Source organism: Maniola jurtina, chromosome 19 (assembly GCF_905333055.1).
Source record: "Maniola jurtina chromosome 19, ilManJurt1.1, whole genome shotgun sequence".
Lineage (NCBI taxonomy): Eukaryota > Metazoa > Arthropoda > Insecta > Lepidoptera > Nymphalidae > Maniola > Maniola jurtina.
Genome location: NC_060047.1, coordinates 11,185,436 through 11,202,701, shown reverse-complemented (window position 1 = coordinate 11,202,701; position 17,266 = coordinate 11,185,436). Strand labels below are relative to the sequence as shown.

The following is a 17,266-nucleotide window of genomic DNA, read 5'->3' as shown; positions in this document are numbered from 1 at the left end:
AGACTATCAATTTGATGTTGTGAAAAAAAAAACCAGAATAAATATTTAATAGCTAGATGATGACCACAACTTTGTTCGTTGTGGATTTAGGTTTTTTAAAAATTCCGTGGGAACTCTTTGATTTTTTGGAATCACACTAATATTATAAAGGCGAAAGTTTGTATGTGTGTGTGTGTGTGTGTGTGTGTATGTTTATTACTCCTTCACGCAAAAACCACTGGACGGATTTGGCTGAAATTCAGAATGGAGATAGATAATATCCTGGATTAGCACATAGGCTACTTTTTATCCCGGAAAATCAAAGAGTTCCCACGGGATTTTGAAAAACCTAAATCCACGCGGACGAAGTCGCGGGCGTCAGTTAGTAAAAAGTAAAAATGACCGTCCTCGGCGAATGCAAACTATCTGTGAACAAATTATTTCAACAAAGCAGACAGACTGACAGATAGTCAGACTTTCGTATTTTCGCATAATCTTCTGAGCACTTTGCCTTTAGGTAGGTACCTACTACATACCATGATTTGCTTGTAAGTAATTGTACTACCTCCTTATCATCATCATGATCAACCCCCGCCGGCCCACTACTGAGGGTCACATCTCAGAACAAGAAGGGTTTAGGCCATAATCTATCACACTGGCCAAACCTTATACACCTTTGAGAACATCACTCGTTGGTCCTACTCCTAACCAACGATTGGAAAGTTAGGAGCTAGTGGGTGGGCACGCAGCTTTAGATTGGAATATTTTTATCCCCGACGCTGTGCCTAACGGATAAATCAAATGTTTATTCTATAACATTACCACTTATATAACTTAGGGAGTGTTTGCGTGAATAAACAGTTGGTCGTTAAGGCGTTTTTACGGGCGATTGCCAACACTACGTTATCGCCCCAACGACGAACGGTCGGTGCACCAGCGACAGTGCGAGACAGGAGCTATAAGAGTGTAAATTAAAAAACCGGCCAAGTGCGAGTCAGACTCGCGCACTGAGGGTTCCGTACTCGGGTATTTTTCCGACATCTTGCAGGATAAATCAAAAACTATTATGCATAAAAATAAATAAAAGAAAATTTTGACGGCCCCCCATTTCCTTATTTTTTAAGATAAAAAAAAATTAAAATATTATCACTGAGCTCGTATATCATTAGTTCATTCGTTTCATCAGGTATCATTGTTTAGAGCTAAATGCTACGCTTTCTCCGGAAAACTAACCTTAGTGGCCAAAAGCGATTCCCAATGGGCTGTTTATTCGGCGAGGAAAATGTTCGAAGGTTTCCATGGGGATTAGGTTTATAGCGTGCGAACTGACCGCTTTATATCACAGCTTCGATATTTAACACATTTTTCTAATAAAACCCTCAAAAACTTATTTACGACTTCACTAAAAAATAAAAGGTGGGCAATATATGCAAGTAAATATATGAGCAAGTATAGTATATAAACAGAGTCCCTTCCCTCTGTAAGCTTAGATCATTTAAACTACACAACGGATTTTCATGCGGTTTTCATCAGTAGATAGAGTGATTCAAGAGGAAGGTTCGAATACGTCGCTGATCGTTCATCCCTGTGTTGTGGACAATACGCGGATAAACTTTCAGCTTTTATAAATTGATGAAGGTCTGGCACGCGCTGGCTCTTAGTCCATAAGACTACAGTGGCTAAAGCACTGCGCCAGTGACGTCATCTATACTAATATCATGAAGAGGAAACCTTTGTATTTTTGTATGTTTGTATTGAATAGGCTCAAAAACTACTGGACCGATTTCAAAATTTCTTTTACCATTACTTAGAGGCTTAATCCGTATAGGCTATATTTTATCCCGGAAAATAGATAGGATTTTTCGTGGTAGTGAAAATTGTGGCGTCGAAAAAACTGCCGTACGTTAATGATTCTCGCGAACGCTGCCTAAATGGTTAGAGATGTATGGCTGACTTCTATAGAAATAAATGTCCACCCGTGCGAAGCCGGGGCGGGTCGCTAGTCTCCTATAAAATAGTTATATTAATTTAGTTAGTTATTCATGACTTATTAATAAAATGCTTAATCACGCATGACTAATTTCCTAACACCAAAATTACACAGTAATCAATAGCTTATACAATAATAACTCTTATGTCACAGTTTAAATAGACAGACAGTAGTCCGACGCCTTTGATCTCGTGGTGAATAAATAAAATAAAATAAAAATTGTTTATTTCAAGTAACTTATGTTTACAGTATCTCTAAGAGGTTTGGAGCCTTCTTTTAGGAGTAGGAGAACTACTCCTGTCTCAGAAGACACCGCTCTTCCATAACAATATTATCAGCATTATTATCATGTATACTGTGTGTGTGTGTGTCGGTGTGAGTGAGTAAGTGTGTGGTGGTGGTATTTTTTTTAAAGAATATTAGCTATTTTAATCGTAACTAACACTACCCTTTCCCCTCCAACTAAGCGTAAAGCTTGTGCTAGGAGTGGGTACGACAATAGTGCGACGGCTGGGATTTGAACCGCCGACCTTTCGGACTTCAGTTCACTCCTATAACCGTTGAGCTATTGAGTTGAGGCTTAAATGACGACTATGACTACCCCTAAGGGACCTAACTACTACGTAGGGTCAAGTCGCTCCTTCGTCCCGCACTTACCGCACGATTGCTTTGTCCATAGTCGGCTTCGTCGAACCTCTGTATTTAATATCACATGCTTACTCAGCGCTAATGTCATGCAATAAATCACATCAGCACACTCACTAAATTGTGGTTAAGTACAAACAATATTTTAATATTCATCATTGAATATCCCGAATATTAATATTCCGAATATTAATTTTCATGAATATTCGTGTCGCCTGACGCGATGTACTCGTCGGCGGCTTAATAACAGATGTCATGTTGGCTAAATGTTATTTTAATATCGGAGAAATAAGGTTTCCAATATACATATAACCATGCTACATAATATTTTAGCTCATAAGTGCTATCCTTGTATCTTTCTCCTAAAACCGTTAAAACTAGCAAACAGACTGGCAAATACGCTTTTACATTTATAATATTAGTAGGTACAGATAAACTTATACCTATAAGACAATAAAATCTATTTACAAGCATCTTATATACAGGTTGGTCTTAAAAATAAAATCACATTTCAGTATTCGCCTATACATAAAAAATATGCAAATTATATAGTTACCATGCATAGAAAAGGAGTGATTTTGTTTTTAAATCAGTAAAACCGAAAATGGGAAACAAAATGCAAAGTTTCCACCCTATTTCTACCCTACCACGTGATGCGAAATTTCGCAAATAGGGCATGAAAGGGAAAGATTTTATATGTTTTCCCTTTCAACATCATAGAGGTGTCATATACTAGAAGCCGTGAAGTCCCAGAAAAAGGTGACAACCTGACTTGTCCCGTAGCACCAAACTGCCGTCCTATATCCAAAAATCCGTAAATGTGAAAAATAATTTAATAGTTAGCGCCAAAAACGGAAATTAAAAAAAAACTGAAAAAGTAGGATCAATTTTTTCATTTTTTTTTAAGGTTTTAAGTAAGGTTTTCACCTTGGTCTCACGTATCACTTTTTTTTAGAAACATTAGTCTTTAAAAATTCCATGTTTTTTGGCGATAACTCAAATTATATTTATTTTATCTAACCGATTTTGATGATTTTTCTAATTCAGTAACGTTGTCGTCGCTAGATCTGCGTTTACTCTGACAGTAATTATGCTATTTTAGTCATAATATGGCAACTCTTACAATAAGCATAAGGGATGGTATCTTTATGGCATCGCACTGAGAAATTAGGGTATTCTGTCTTATATTTAAATTATTTTGATCATTCAAAAGTACTTGTAAAAGTTTATTTGAATAAAAATCTATTCCATTCTATAAGATGTCTGCTTCTCTATGGTCTATAACTCAATGTTACACGTGCTGTTAGGGGAAAACGTGTCGGTGAAAAAATAATAATACAAAGGAATTGGTTTGGAGCGTGTTTCTGACAAATTGACAACGGGTCTATTTTTGATAACGAATGTTGTTTCCTATTTCCAGGATATTAATTGATTCATTAACAAGTGTAAATTAAAAATTTATAACACCCCCGACGATCCAAAGTATCAGAGTTTTCCAAAACATCATTTTCAAATAAATAATTATGTATTTAGGCAATAAGGGGGGTAAGGGGGAGAACGACAACAACATCTAGTCGGCCCCAAATGTCAACCTCACCTGCACGCGGTACCCCCTGCTGGACAACGGACGAGGCACTGACGACCGAGCTGTGGCGGGATAACCACTCTCACCTGATGGGGCAACCTGTCAGAAGAGGCTTCAGCAGCCTAGGGATCCAAATAATCCCGAAAAGGACTGGTGCAGAAGGCAACGGGAAACCACTGCAACTAATCTTCCCAAGAAAGTTATCATGAAAGTACAATCAGAGAGATCACGGACGCCATGTAATCCGCCTAGCAACCGGCGCCGCTTTGCTTCCGGGGCAAACGGTGGGAAATGTGCTACCGGCCATGGGGTAGCAGGAGACCAGGCTTCCCATGGAAATTCAGCTACTGGAATACCTGTTAAGTTACGCCAAATCCAAACGATAGGGACGTGGAATGTGCGTGGCTTACTTAGCACCGGAAAGCTTAACATCTTGGCAACGGAGGTCACCAGATGTGGCCTGAACATTTGTGGACTTAGTGAAACCCACTGGAAAGGTAATGGATACTTCCTCACTGACTCCTATGCCGTATACTTTTCTGGCAATGACAGCAGTAGCCAGAACGGAGTTGCTCTCTTAATACCCGCACACCAGAGGAACTGTGTGATAGGTTTTGAAGCAGTCAATGACCGGATTATCAGTGTCAAACTAAAAGCATCGCCAGTGAATCTCACTATAGTGCAAATATATGCCCCCACCAGCACTGCCAGTGATGATATTATAGAGAAGTTCTATTCTGAACTGGAGACCACCATCGCTAAGGTCCCCAATAGAGAAGCTCTGGTAATACTGGGTGACTTTAATGCTAAAATTGGAGTAAACTCTAATCAGCTTGGACAATGTGTGGGCAGATTTGGTCTTGGAGCACGCAACGAAAGAGGTGAACGTCTCATACAGTTTGCAACTGAAAATGACCTGGTGATAGTTAATAGCCTATTTCAGCACCATCCACGTAGGTTGTATACTTGGACATCGCCAGACAGTAAATATCGCAATCAGATAGACTATATCTTGATAAGATCGCGATGGAAAACATCTATCAGAAATGCTCACACTCTTCCTGGTGCAGACTGTGGATCAGATCACCAACTACTGATCTCGAAGTTCAAACTGAAACTAAGAGCAGCTCGAAGTCTCATTAAACAGCGGAGAATCGAAGTAAAGGATAGCTCAAAGTTTTACGCTACTGCAAAACAGCACTGGGCAGAATGGGGTGATGCAAACTCCGCCGAAGAGACGCCAGACGTGTTGTGGGAACGAACCAAAAAGCTAATTACAGAGTCTGTTGCAGCTTCTGGATTACCCAACATAGCACACAAACGACAACACTGGATGACGGATGGCACACTGGAATTAGTTCAACAGAGGCGCGCATTGAAGGCAACAGGGGCAGCGGTTGGTGACTTGAACAAACTGTCAGCGCAAATTCAAGCGGGATGCAGGCGGGATCATAATGCCTATCTTCGTAAAATATGCAACGAAATCGATGCTCACGCTAACAGACATGAGTCCAGAGATCTTTATCACAAAATCAGATCCATCACAAAATCACTCACCTCCAAGACCTGGGCTATTGAAGATAGTGATGGTATAATGGTTACTGAGCTAGATCGTATAACTGAGGTTTGGAAGAGTTATTGCCAGTCCCTGTTCCAGGACAATCAGTCGGAAAACTTTCCCAATACAGAGCCCGGATATGAAGACCTGGAGCCAGACATACTTAAATCTGAAATCAGAGCCGCCATTATGCATCTCAAAAATGGGAAAGCTACCGGAAGAGATGCAATCCCGATTGAAACAATAAGGGCTTTAGGCGATGTAGGTGTCAATATCTTCCACACCATCTGCAACAAAATATGGAGTTCGGGATCATGGCCAACAGAATGGACTCACACGGTTTTCATTCCTTTACATAAGAAGGGTTCAACCAAGAAGTGTAGCAATTACCGACTTATAGCACTTATATCTCATGCTAGCAAAATCTTGTTGCACATTCTAAATGAGCGACTGAAAACTTTCTTGTCTAAGGAGATAGCACCAGAACAAGCCGGTTTTGTTAAGGGAAAGGGTACACGTGAGCAGATCCTTATTGTTCGCCAGATCATAGAAAAGGCACGAGAGTTCAATAAACCAACTTACATTTGCTTTGTTGACTTCTCGAAGGCGTTTGATTCTGTGAAATGGCCTAAACTGTGGAATGTTTTGCTAGACATGGGTACACCGCAACACTTAGTTCATCTTCTCAGACGCCTTTACGAAGATGGAACGGCATCGGTGCGGACGGATGACGTTTTATCACAAAACTTTCATCCCAGCGCAGGCGTTCGCCAAGGATGCATAATATCGCCGCTATTGTTCAATGCTTACACTGAACTCATAATGCGCATTACTCTTGAAGACTGGACCGACGGTGTTGCTATTGGAGGCTACAAGATATCAAATCTGCGCTACGCCGATGATACTACCTTGTTTGCGACCAGTGCTCGTCATATGGAAGAGCTACTTCTCAAAATGGAGCGCGTCAGTCTCGAGTTCGGATTAAAAATCAACCGCAGTAAAACTAAGATGATGGTTGTAGATCGTGCCAACAATAATTCGCCCGAAGTCACTCGAATTGCGAACTGCGAGGTCGTCCAATCCTACATATATCTTGGTGCTTTAATCTCGAACAATGGGGGCTGCGTAGAAGAAGTAAAGCGGCGTATGGCGATAGCGAGAACTGCAATGGACAAGCTAAAGAAAATATGGAAAAACAAAAACATCACAAAAGCTACGAAGATCAGGCTCGTTCGGACACTTGTTTTTCCCATTTTTCTATACGCTGCGGAGACGTGGACTTTGCGAACAGTCGAGAAGAAGAAGATTGATGCTCTGGAGATGTGGTGCTGGAGGCGGATGCTAGGAGTCTCATGGACTGAATTTCGCACCAACGTCTCTATACTCCAAGAACTCGGCATTAAACAACGTCTTTCGGCGTTAGTACAGGGTCGCATACTAAAGTTCTTCGGACATGTCTCCCGGCGTGAGAGTGACTCCATTGAGCGTCTTGTCGTGCAGGGCAAGGTGGAGGGTACCAGAGGGCGAGGAAGGTCGCCTACGCGATGGACCGACCAAATTAAGTCCGCTGTGGGCGGTGCCGTGCACGAATGTACCAGAATGTCGACCAGCAGGGAGAAGTGGCGAATGCTCGTGAGGCGTGTAACATCTGCCCCCCAAAACGTCACTTCATGATGACCACGACCACTCTGCCAAGAGTGTAACGACAAAGAAGAAGATTTAGGCAACGTCCATCTTGACAGCTTGACATTTGTCTATTGACATAATATTATGAACCTAACGGTTATCTAACCTTCTTTTCTACAAGAAAACTAGAAAAGAGCTGATAACTCATAAGCGGCTGAACCAATTTTTTTAGATTATAGCTAAGAACACTCTCGATCAAGCCACCTTTCAAACAAAAAAAACTAAATTAAAATCGGTTCATTCGTTTAGGCGCTACGATGCCACAGACAAATACACAGATACACAGATACACAGACACACAGATACACAGATACACACGTCAAACTTATAACACCCCTCTTTTTTGGTCGGGGGTTAAAAAAAAAGATTCCGACGAATTGAGTACCTCCTCCTTTCTTTGAAATCGGTTAAAGAGGATTTAATTATTGCGCGAAACGCGCGTCAAGTGGTTTGGGACTTGTGTGGTGATATGGAGTTAGAGATAGCTTGTTGCATCATGGAGACAGACTTTCATCTAGGAAAATCAATGATTTCCCACGAGATTAGAATATCTAAATGAATACCCCTCCTCTCGGAACTTCTCTGATTTCCCGGGTAAAAACTAAAAGCTGCCCTATAACTGAGTACAGGATACAATTCTATTGTCTGTAGTAAATAGATGATGCCCGCAATTTTACTCGGATTTAGGAATCCCGGGACACAATGATTTTCCGGGACAAAAACAGCCTATTCCTTCCCTGGGTTGCAAGCTATCTCAGTGCCAAAGTTAAAATCGGTTGTACAGATGGGCCGTAAAAAGCTAGCAGATAGACAGACAGACGCAGACACACAGACAGATTATTATTTTCACATTATAATATGTAAAATTAGTATGGACTTAAGTATAAGATTTTTTTCATATCTTTCTTTCATTTAAATGATACACCCGGTCGATATATTTTATTTATTTGGATTACTTATACAAATTAATGAACAATATCGGGTAGCAAATAGTAATGTCGAATCGTGGGATCCCTAGGGTCTTTAATCCTTGTAGGTGTCTTAGGTCCATAGGTCATAATATGCAGCACCTGGGTTTTATAGGTTTAGAATAAGTACACCCAATTGCACTGGTCAAACCTCTTGTATTCGATTATTCACATCATATTTTCATTTTACATTGTCAGTCTACATCACACATTTCATATATTACATGTTTGGTAGCTTCGCAAAGGAGTGTTATGTAAGCACCGCACGTTTCGAACGGGAATCGAGAAGCAGACGAAGAAGGGAGCCTTTCTATATCTTACAAGTGTCTCATTGCGACATCGTGTATTGATCCTGATGCAGTTCCTTGTTTAGGGCCTGAAAGGCAACCATGTTTATTGCATTAACGGATAGTTTCGCTAAACTTTAATGAGATTTAAGGTCGTCATTGCCGGCGCATTACTGAGCACTTCTGTCAGAATGGGAAGGGTTTAAGCCATAGTCCACCGGGCCCCAGTGCGGATTGCCAGACTTCATGAGTTCACCATACCTACGTTTGAGAATATTGTGGAGAGCTCTCATACTTGCAGGTTTCCTCACGAAAGCAAGTGACATAAAACATATGAAAAGTTACAGGGGCCTGCCCGGATTTGAACCTGGGACCTCTTAAATTGGAGATCGGCGTCTTAACCAGTAGGCTATCACCGCTCAGTGTTTCGCCATCATCCAATCACCGACTAACTACTGAGCACTGGTTTTTTCTTAGAATGAAAATGGTTAAATAGTTTTTTTTTTAATTTATAGACTAGCGCTTGGCTGCAGTCAGACCTGCTAGCAAGTGATGATGCAGCCAAAGATGGAGCGTGCTTGCCTAGAAGTTGCCTATTCATTCTTGACTTGAAGGTACCCATACTAAAAGTGGAAGGGAAAACTGATTGCTCTTGTTTAAGAGCAAAATAAACAAAGACTGTTTCAATCATACCCCTTCTTGCTTTATCGTGGTCAGTTAAAGAGCCTTTTTTTTTTCGAGGGGGAAATCTTCATAAGATACCCGGGTTATGTGGGATTTATACCCACTAAAACCCCCTCGGTGGCCCTCCTCAGCACATATTGAGAGGCTCTGGGAACTCTGACGAACGTGCGCCGGTGCCTCTCTCGTGCGACGCCCATTGGGCTCCTCCTGAGCGATGCACTTCCCTGCCCTCATGCAGGCACGGCAGCTTGTGCCACGGCAAGCTACCGACTTCTCAGGGTCGCCGGCTAGGGCAGTTAAAGAGCCTAGAACGTACTCACTAAGTCGCTATCCACTCGCCAAGCGTATTGGGCTAATGTGTACTAGAGCCGTAATAAGGATGCGTTGTAATGTAGGCGTAGCGCATATTGAATTAGTTGTAGACAGTAGGTGCGGACATAGAGCAGTGATATTAATGTGCATAGGGCTTCGTTGAGGGTCGCGGAGGGCTGCGGTAAAGGGGAGGAGGGAAGGCTTAGCTGGGTTTACGATACCTTTGTAAGGGTGGGTGTACATACATGCCAATTAACTTGTAGTAGAGTTTTGCGATGATGTTTTATTCAATGACTAGGGGATGCCCGCAGCTTCACCCGCGTGGATTTAGGTTTTTCGAAATCCCGTAGGAACTCTTTGATTTTCCGGGATAAAAAGTAGCCTATGTGCTAATCCAGGATATTATTTATCTCCATTCCAAATTTCAGCCAAATCCGTCCAGTAGTTTTTGCGTGAAAGAGTAATAAACATACACACACACACAAACTTTCGCCTTTATAATATTAGTGTGAAGTGTGATTAGCTGTTGACCCAGTACGGCTTTGCTCTAAAGGAATTCTTGAAAATCGGTGATAGGGTGGAATTTCAAAAAAATCCTGTAACATCGATTTCATTAGGTATTTGGAGGTTTATAACCAGCTTTTTTGGTTCAGTAAACTGTAAGTAACTATTAATTTTTTATTGTCTGTTGTCACAAACCCCTTAATGAATCCATTAAGTACGCACGCTACACATAGTATAAATGCGAAAGTGTGTTTGTTTGTTAGTTTGTCCTTCAATCACGGAGTAATGGATTGATATAAGTTTATGCATGGGTATAGGTAAAGACCTGGAGAGTGACGTAGGCTACTTTTTATCCCGGAAAATCAGAGTTTCCACGGGATTTTTGAAATTCACGCGAACTCCTGGGCATCAGCTAGTAACAACATAAGATTGCGGATAAGAGATTGCGGTTTTTTCTTGAATAATATTTTGCGGTTAGCCGCAACAGCTAACCCCGCCAATGTATACGCCTCTTAACTCATACAGGGTTGTACTACGTCATCTCACAATGTTATTAATAACTTAATTTGATTTGGGAAATTAAGATGACGTACATCCGTTCGTCCGTACAGGACGAGGACTTGGTTATCAAATGTTACGATATCTAAAGATTTTAGGCCTTTTACATATAAATAATGGCTACATACCATGATTAACTTGAGGATTTTGAAATTGTCGAGTTTTTCGAAGACTGAAACAATATTTCCAGGTTAGTTAGATATTAATATTAGGTTAGTCCGAAGTTTGCTAACTAAGCCTCCGCTATCCGTTCGTCCGTCCGTTAAATAAATAAATAAATAAATCAAATCTCAATAAAATAATTAGAGTTAAAAATGTCACAAACACTAGTGTGTATTTTAATTGCAGCTATAACAATGAATAATAAAATTTCAAAATCATCACCATACAAATTAAGACAAAATAAAAAATGTTATTCCTTGTACGATGGTACTAAATAAACACTTTATGTGAGAGTCCGATAAAAAAAAATCTTTATTGACAAAGAAGTTTTACAGTCATTTTGCCTTTGGCCTCCACACTAAGGAACCTATATGTATACGCGCTTGATCGATTTTTTTACTAATTGAAAGTTTATTAATCCCTCTGCTTGTACAAAGGCTTGTAAAAATGTAATAAAGATTATTTATGGGATCATAAAAAGAGGTGGGGAGCGATTTGTTCGATTTTCATCGAAAATACCCGTGCGATATAAAGCAGATACCGTAATCCTGCATGGATGAGACTTCCGAGGATACTCGTAGCTAGCATGATAGGGTTGCCACTCGATAGGATTAGATGAACTAATAATTCACTTAAATGACCTGATCCTCACAGTTTAAGCGTGGTTTTAACCCACTTTTATCACAGTTCACACTTTTATTATAAAGGCGAAAGTTTGTGTGTATGTGTGTGTATTTGTGTGTGTATGTTTGTTACTCCTTCACGCAAAAACTACAAGACGGATTTGGCTGGGAATAGAGATAGATAATATCCTGGATTAGCACAAAGGCTACTTTATATCCCGGAAAATCAAAGAGTTCCCACGGGATTTCCTTCTAAATATTTTATATTCCTACCTAAATAATTTAAGCCTATCCTGTTTAAAAAGCACATTACACCAAAAAGTTAGAAGACGTGTTTGCCCAGGATCTAACCGCGGACCCTTCGAATAGGACGCCGAAGTCTCAACTGCTACGTACTAGGATACTATTTGTAGGGAATAAAATTATGAATAAAAATAAAACAATAATTTTCATTCATTTCGCTTTCAAAAGCAATCTTCAGATCGCCCACATTTCAAGAGCTATTTATTTATCATCGACAATTCAAAGAGCTTATAAAAATTAATCAGAATAAATTGTACGAGTAATAAAAATATTTGTACAGGTTTTGATTGATCTGATGAAAAAAACAGACTTTTGACCCGAAAGAGTAGGTTGAATTGACCCAACTTGAATAAGGTTAATTATATTTTGATTCAATTTCATTTGGCAGGGGTGTGTAATTCGCAACTTTAATCGAATTTATATACAAGTGTAAATTAAAAATTTATAACACCTCCGACAAGTGAAGGTTACAGTAACTAGAAAAGTGCTGATAACTTTCAAACGGCTGAACCGATTTTCTTGGATTATAGCTAAGAACACTCTCGATCAAGCCACTTTTCAAACAAAAAAACCAAATTAAAATCGGTTCATTAGTTTAGGAGCTACTATGTCACAGACAGATACACAAACACACAGATACACACGTCAAACTTATAACACCCCTCTTTTTGGGTCGGGGGTTATAAACCGTATCAGATCGCAAGCTGTGACAGCCCTATAAAGAATTGAGGTAGAATGGTACTTATCGGTGTGCGTGGGATAAAACTGGACTCTTTAGAAAATAAAGACAACATTTACGATTTCATACAGCCTGGAAAAAAAATTCCAAAAAGCACGCACACAAATAAGGTTTCACCTACACTGGCGTACCTAATGATGTGGTTTGAGGCAGCGAGAGTTTTAAATACTTACTATAATAATCGTTAATTAAATTATATCCTATATTACGTACTCTCACACCCGGGTACAAAATAGATATACAAGTGTAAATTAAAAATTATTAACACCCCCGACAAGTGAAGGTTACAGTAACTAGAAAAGAGCTGATAACTTTCTTGAATTATAGCTAAAAACACTCTCGATCAAGCCACCTTTCAAACAAAAAAAAACTAAATTAAAATCGATTCCATTAGCTTAGGAGCTACGATGCCACCGACAGATACACAGATACACACGTCAAACTTATAGCACCCCTCTTTTTGGGTCGGGGGTTAAAAAGCTAAAGGAAATATAACATACTTACATACAAAAATAAATAAATCTACATACACATTACATAAATACATATTTGTACCGGGCGGAGGATTACACCCCGGCAGGGGAGACCAAACGGCCGGGGGTCAGGGCGACAGGTTGACAAAACGGCGGACTATCCTAGCCGAGTCTAGCAAGACCGCCTTTTGCATCCTGGCTGCGAGCGAACTGCCACGGAACCCCAGTCGCCTCAGATGGTGAGCGAGGCTGACTGGGATCAACCCGTTCGCAGATATGACGATTGGGATGATTTCAGTGGACTCCACATGCCATATGTCGGAAACCTCGTAAGCCAGATCGAGATACTTGCGTTTTTTCTCCATCTTAGCTCTCACGAGGTTCTCGTCATATGGAATGGTGATTTCCACCAAAAACATTAATTAAATTAACTATATAAATAATTTATTATTTATATAGTTCGTATTTGGCAGAGGCTAGAGAAGCTTTCAATTTGGCATGTCCCAGTAAAGAGCCGGTATCTTTGTTTTCTCAAAGACAATGGGATGACGCACTTTGTGCGAATGTTTTGCAGGAGTTGATAAATTCATCAACTTCTGCAAAGGACCGCGCGCGTCTCCTCGCAGTGTCTACGAGAGAATCAAGCTACTGGCTTCAAGCTCTCCCTTCAAAACATATCGGCACTCTGTTAGACCACCTAACACTTACCATCACGGTTGGTCTTCGGCTTGGCGCTAGGATTCAGCAGCCACATCTTTGCCACTGTGGCGAGACAGTGGACGTATATGGTCACCATAGCCTTGCATGTGCCAAAAGTGCCGGTCGTTTCTCCCGTCATGCTTCCCTGAACGGAGTCATACGTAGGTCTCTTGTCACAGCTAAAGTGCCTGCAGTATTAGAACCAAATGGTTTGGCACGTAGCGATGGCAAGAGACCAGACGGTATGACTCTGGTTCCGTGGAAACAAGGAAGGTCGCTTGTATGGGATGCCACGTGTGTTGATACACTGGCGTTGTCTCACATACAGGTGACCTCTGTGGCGGCCGGAACGGCAGCCACTAAGGCAGAAAGGGCCAAGAGGCGCAAATATGAAAATATAGAAAATAATTTTATATTTGTGCCTTTTGGAGTGGAGACCATGGGTTCGTGGGGCGAGGATGCCAGATCCTTTTTTAAGGACCTGTCATCCCGTCTTGTGGAGTCCACGGGTGACCGGAAATCTGGCAGTTACCTTGGTCAGCATATTAGTCTGGCCATTCAACGAGGTAACGCAGCCAGCGTTCTGGGCACCCTGCCTCGTTACAGTAATTTGGATGATATTTTTGTTTTATAATTTTTATATTTAAGTATTTTTAACATTTGTGAAAATCTGTATTATTACTTTCTGAATAAAAATTTTCTCAAACATTTATTATTACATTATATTATAATATTATTATACTACTCAGATGAAGTTAGTTTTAAGTTGTAGACGAAGCCGAAGTAGCAATTATCTCAATCTCTCAATTGACCCGATTTGACTGATTGATTGAGATTTCCTATGTATTACTGAAACTTTTATTTTTTTGACTTTGTGTAATGAACTCCTTAAGTCAATAATGTAATGTTTTATCCATACTAATATTATAAATGCGAAAGTGTGTCTGTCTGTCTGTCTGTCTGCTACGTTTTCATGGCCCAACCGCTGAACCGATTTGAATGAAATTTGGTACAGACATGGGGTACATCCCGGGGAAGGACATAGGCTACTTTTTATCCCGGAAAATCAAAGAGTTCCCACGGGATTTTAAAAAACCGAAATCCACGCGGGCGAAGCCGCGGGCATCCTCTAGTATTATATATTTGGTAGAAAAGAAGCAGTCAATCTGTTGTTTTCATTAAATTTTCTTCGCCTTGTAATAGAACAGTTGGCGCAAAATAAACATTTTTCAATGTCTCAAGAATGCATCTCGGAAAAAGAAAGAAAAGTTCTTTGAACGCTGTTTAAATGATTTCATCTTCTTCGTTTGTTTATTCAGACTTCACTATCTTTCATTTTAACTATTTAATAAACATAACGGTGTCGTTACTAGGAGGAGTGCATAAACTTTGCTACGACTGTAATAAATAATGCAGATCTTGAAAAAAGAGCTTTCTTTATTTTTTACCCCCGTCGCTTAGATATGGGATGTTATAATTTGTGTAGCTGCAGGGACGGACCGTGAATTTGTTGGACCCTGGGCTGATACTAATTGGGGGTCTATCTAATTAGATAATCAACTAATTGGCATTTTAAGTACTAGGTATAGATACACGATATTGGGAAAATTTTATAGCAGCCTTTTTGCATTTTTGTGCTGCAAATTCCTTTCCTGGTACTTTATACAAGTAAACCAGTTGGTGTCAAAAGGTCTCCGACCTTGAACTTGTGCAGTGGGTGACTTATCAATGAAGGTATGGGAGAGTGAGCTCACCCACAGCGCGCGGTAGCGTATCACTGTTTCATTTCCACACAATCGAAGTGATAAGTAGAGTGTTTAATTTGGGAATATAACCCATTCATAGTTGATTCTATCGCTCGGGAGGTCAAACATCTCGTCTGAAATGAATCGATTTATTCTCTTGTTGGAACAATCCACTATTAAATATTGTTTTCAACTATCTTTACATTCCAAAAGAGTCATTTACGAAACGTACAGTGTTTCACAACGTCTGGAGAAGACACTAAAGAATACATTTCACTAATGAGAGAGTGAATGAAATGAGCGATGTCTTTGAATGTTTTTAAAACGATTTTATCTTTTTGATTTGTTTATTCAAACTCTTATGTTCTTGATTATTATTTGCCTTAGTCTTTATAGAATTTACGAATTATTGAAAAACTTTGGTATTTTCCAACCCATCTCTATTTCCAAATTTTCCATTTTTTTTTTAATTTTTATGTATCAAATTGGGTTATATTAGTTCAGAAAGATTTAGTAGCTGTGGTAGTAAAAGGTACGTAAAGGTAAGGTAAAAAGGTAGTAGCGGTCACATCCTTCCATGTTTTTATAAGGTTTTAAGGTCCATGACATCGGATTTATGTTTTTGGAAAAATGTTTAGGAATCCTTAGTTTTCCTGGGATAAAAAGTATCTTGTTTTCCCGGGATAAAAAGTATCTTAATAATATGTTCTTTTCCAGATTGAGTTTAAGTGAAGCGGAACACGGTGTAAATTTCCTTATCTTGGCGGGTGTCATTTTAAAAGCACTCAATTTGCAGGGGAAAATGGAAATGTTTGTCGATCCATTATGAGATTTTGTTTTACTTGTCTTGTTACTCTACCTACCATGATATTATTTTCATTGCTTTCATGTTATTTCATTTGGCCGTTCCAATAGATGATGATGCTTGAAATGTACTTGAAAGTTGCTAAGAGTAGATATGTGCGGCAACAGTCCAATGGATGTAAGGATTTGAAAAAGAAGAAAGAAAGAAGAAAGGAAACTTTCTTTTTGATTTGTTTTTTTTTTTAAATTTGATTTTTGCAGCTACGCTCTTTTGTATCTCAGTACTTCTTCAAAATCTGTGAGTTACTGTTAAAAGAAAAATACCTAGTAGTACTTTATTGCAACAGAACACCCAAAGTTTCTTAGGAGACATTAAAAAAACTTAAATCAACGTGGATGTAATCGTGCATATCATTTATTTGGGAGACGAACATAGGCTACTTTTAATCCCAGAAAATCAAGGAGTTCCCATTATTAAATCTAAATCCACGCGGACGAAATTGCCGGCAAAACCTAGTCACTCCCCATATTATATTACATACAGTGGTTGTGTTTGTTGATTTTTTTTCAAAGTCAAAGTCAAATAGGTATAATTTATGTACACTTTGTTGTTGGTTGGTTGAGCAACGGATTTTTTATTTTTTTATTTTAATTTTAAAAAAAGAATATTAGCCATCATGCTGACTAATACTCCCCTTTCCCCTCCAATTAAGCGTAAAGCTTGTGCCAGGAGTTATTACGACAATAGTGCAACGGGTTTAAACCGCAGACCTTTCGGAATTCAGTCCGCTCCTCAACCGTTGAGCTATCGAGGCTCTATCTATTTTGTATGGATGTACTATGTAGTTTAAAACCTGAAGAGTAATATAGGCTACTTTTTATCCAATAGGATTTTTACTCAGTCCACGCAGATGAAGTTGTGGGTATAGGCTAGTTGCTTATAAATGAAAGTGGCCGTGTAT

At 39.6% G+C, this 17,266-nt stretch overlaps 1 protein-coding gene and 1 long non-coding RNA gene across 2 annotated transcripts; one reads left to right on the top strand and one right to left on the bottom strand.

Annotated features, from left to right (window-relative positions):
* Positions 1-1,544: 1,544 nt before the first annotated feature.
* Positions 1,545-11,693, bottom strand: LOC123875240. Its single transcript, XR_006798105.1, has 3 exons — positions 11,683-11,693; positions 4,237-4,249; positions 1,545-1,649 (listed from the first exon to the last, which is right to left on the bottom strand). It is a non-coding gene; the product is annotated as an uncharacterized LOC123875240 (long non-coding RNA).
* A 1,678-nt stretch (positions 11,694-13,371) lies between these two features.
* On the top strand, positions 13,372-15,141 carry LOC123875316. Its single transcript, XM_045921068.1, has 3 exons — positions 13,372-13,385; positions 13,516-14,238; positions 15,129-15,141. Exons 1-3 carry the CDS (start codon positions 13,372-13,374, stop codon positions 15,139-15,141), a joined length of 750 nt encoding a protein of 249 aa, XP_045777024.1.
* The last annotated feature ends 2,125 nt before the right edge of the window (positions 15,142-17,266 follow it).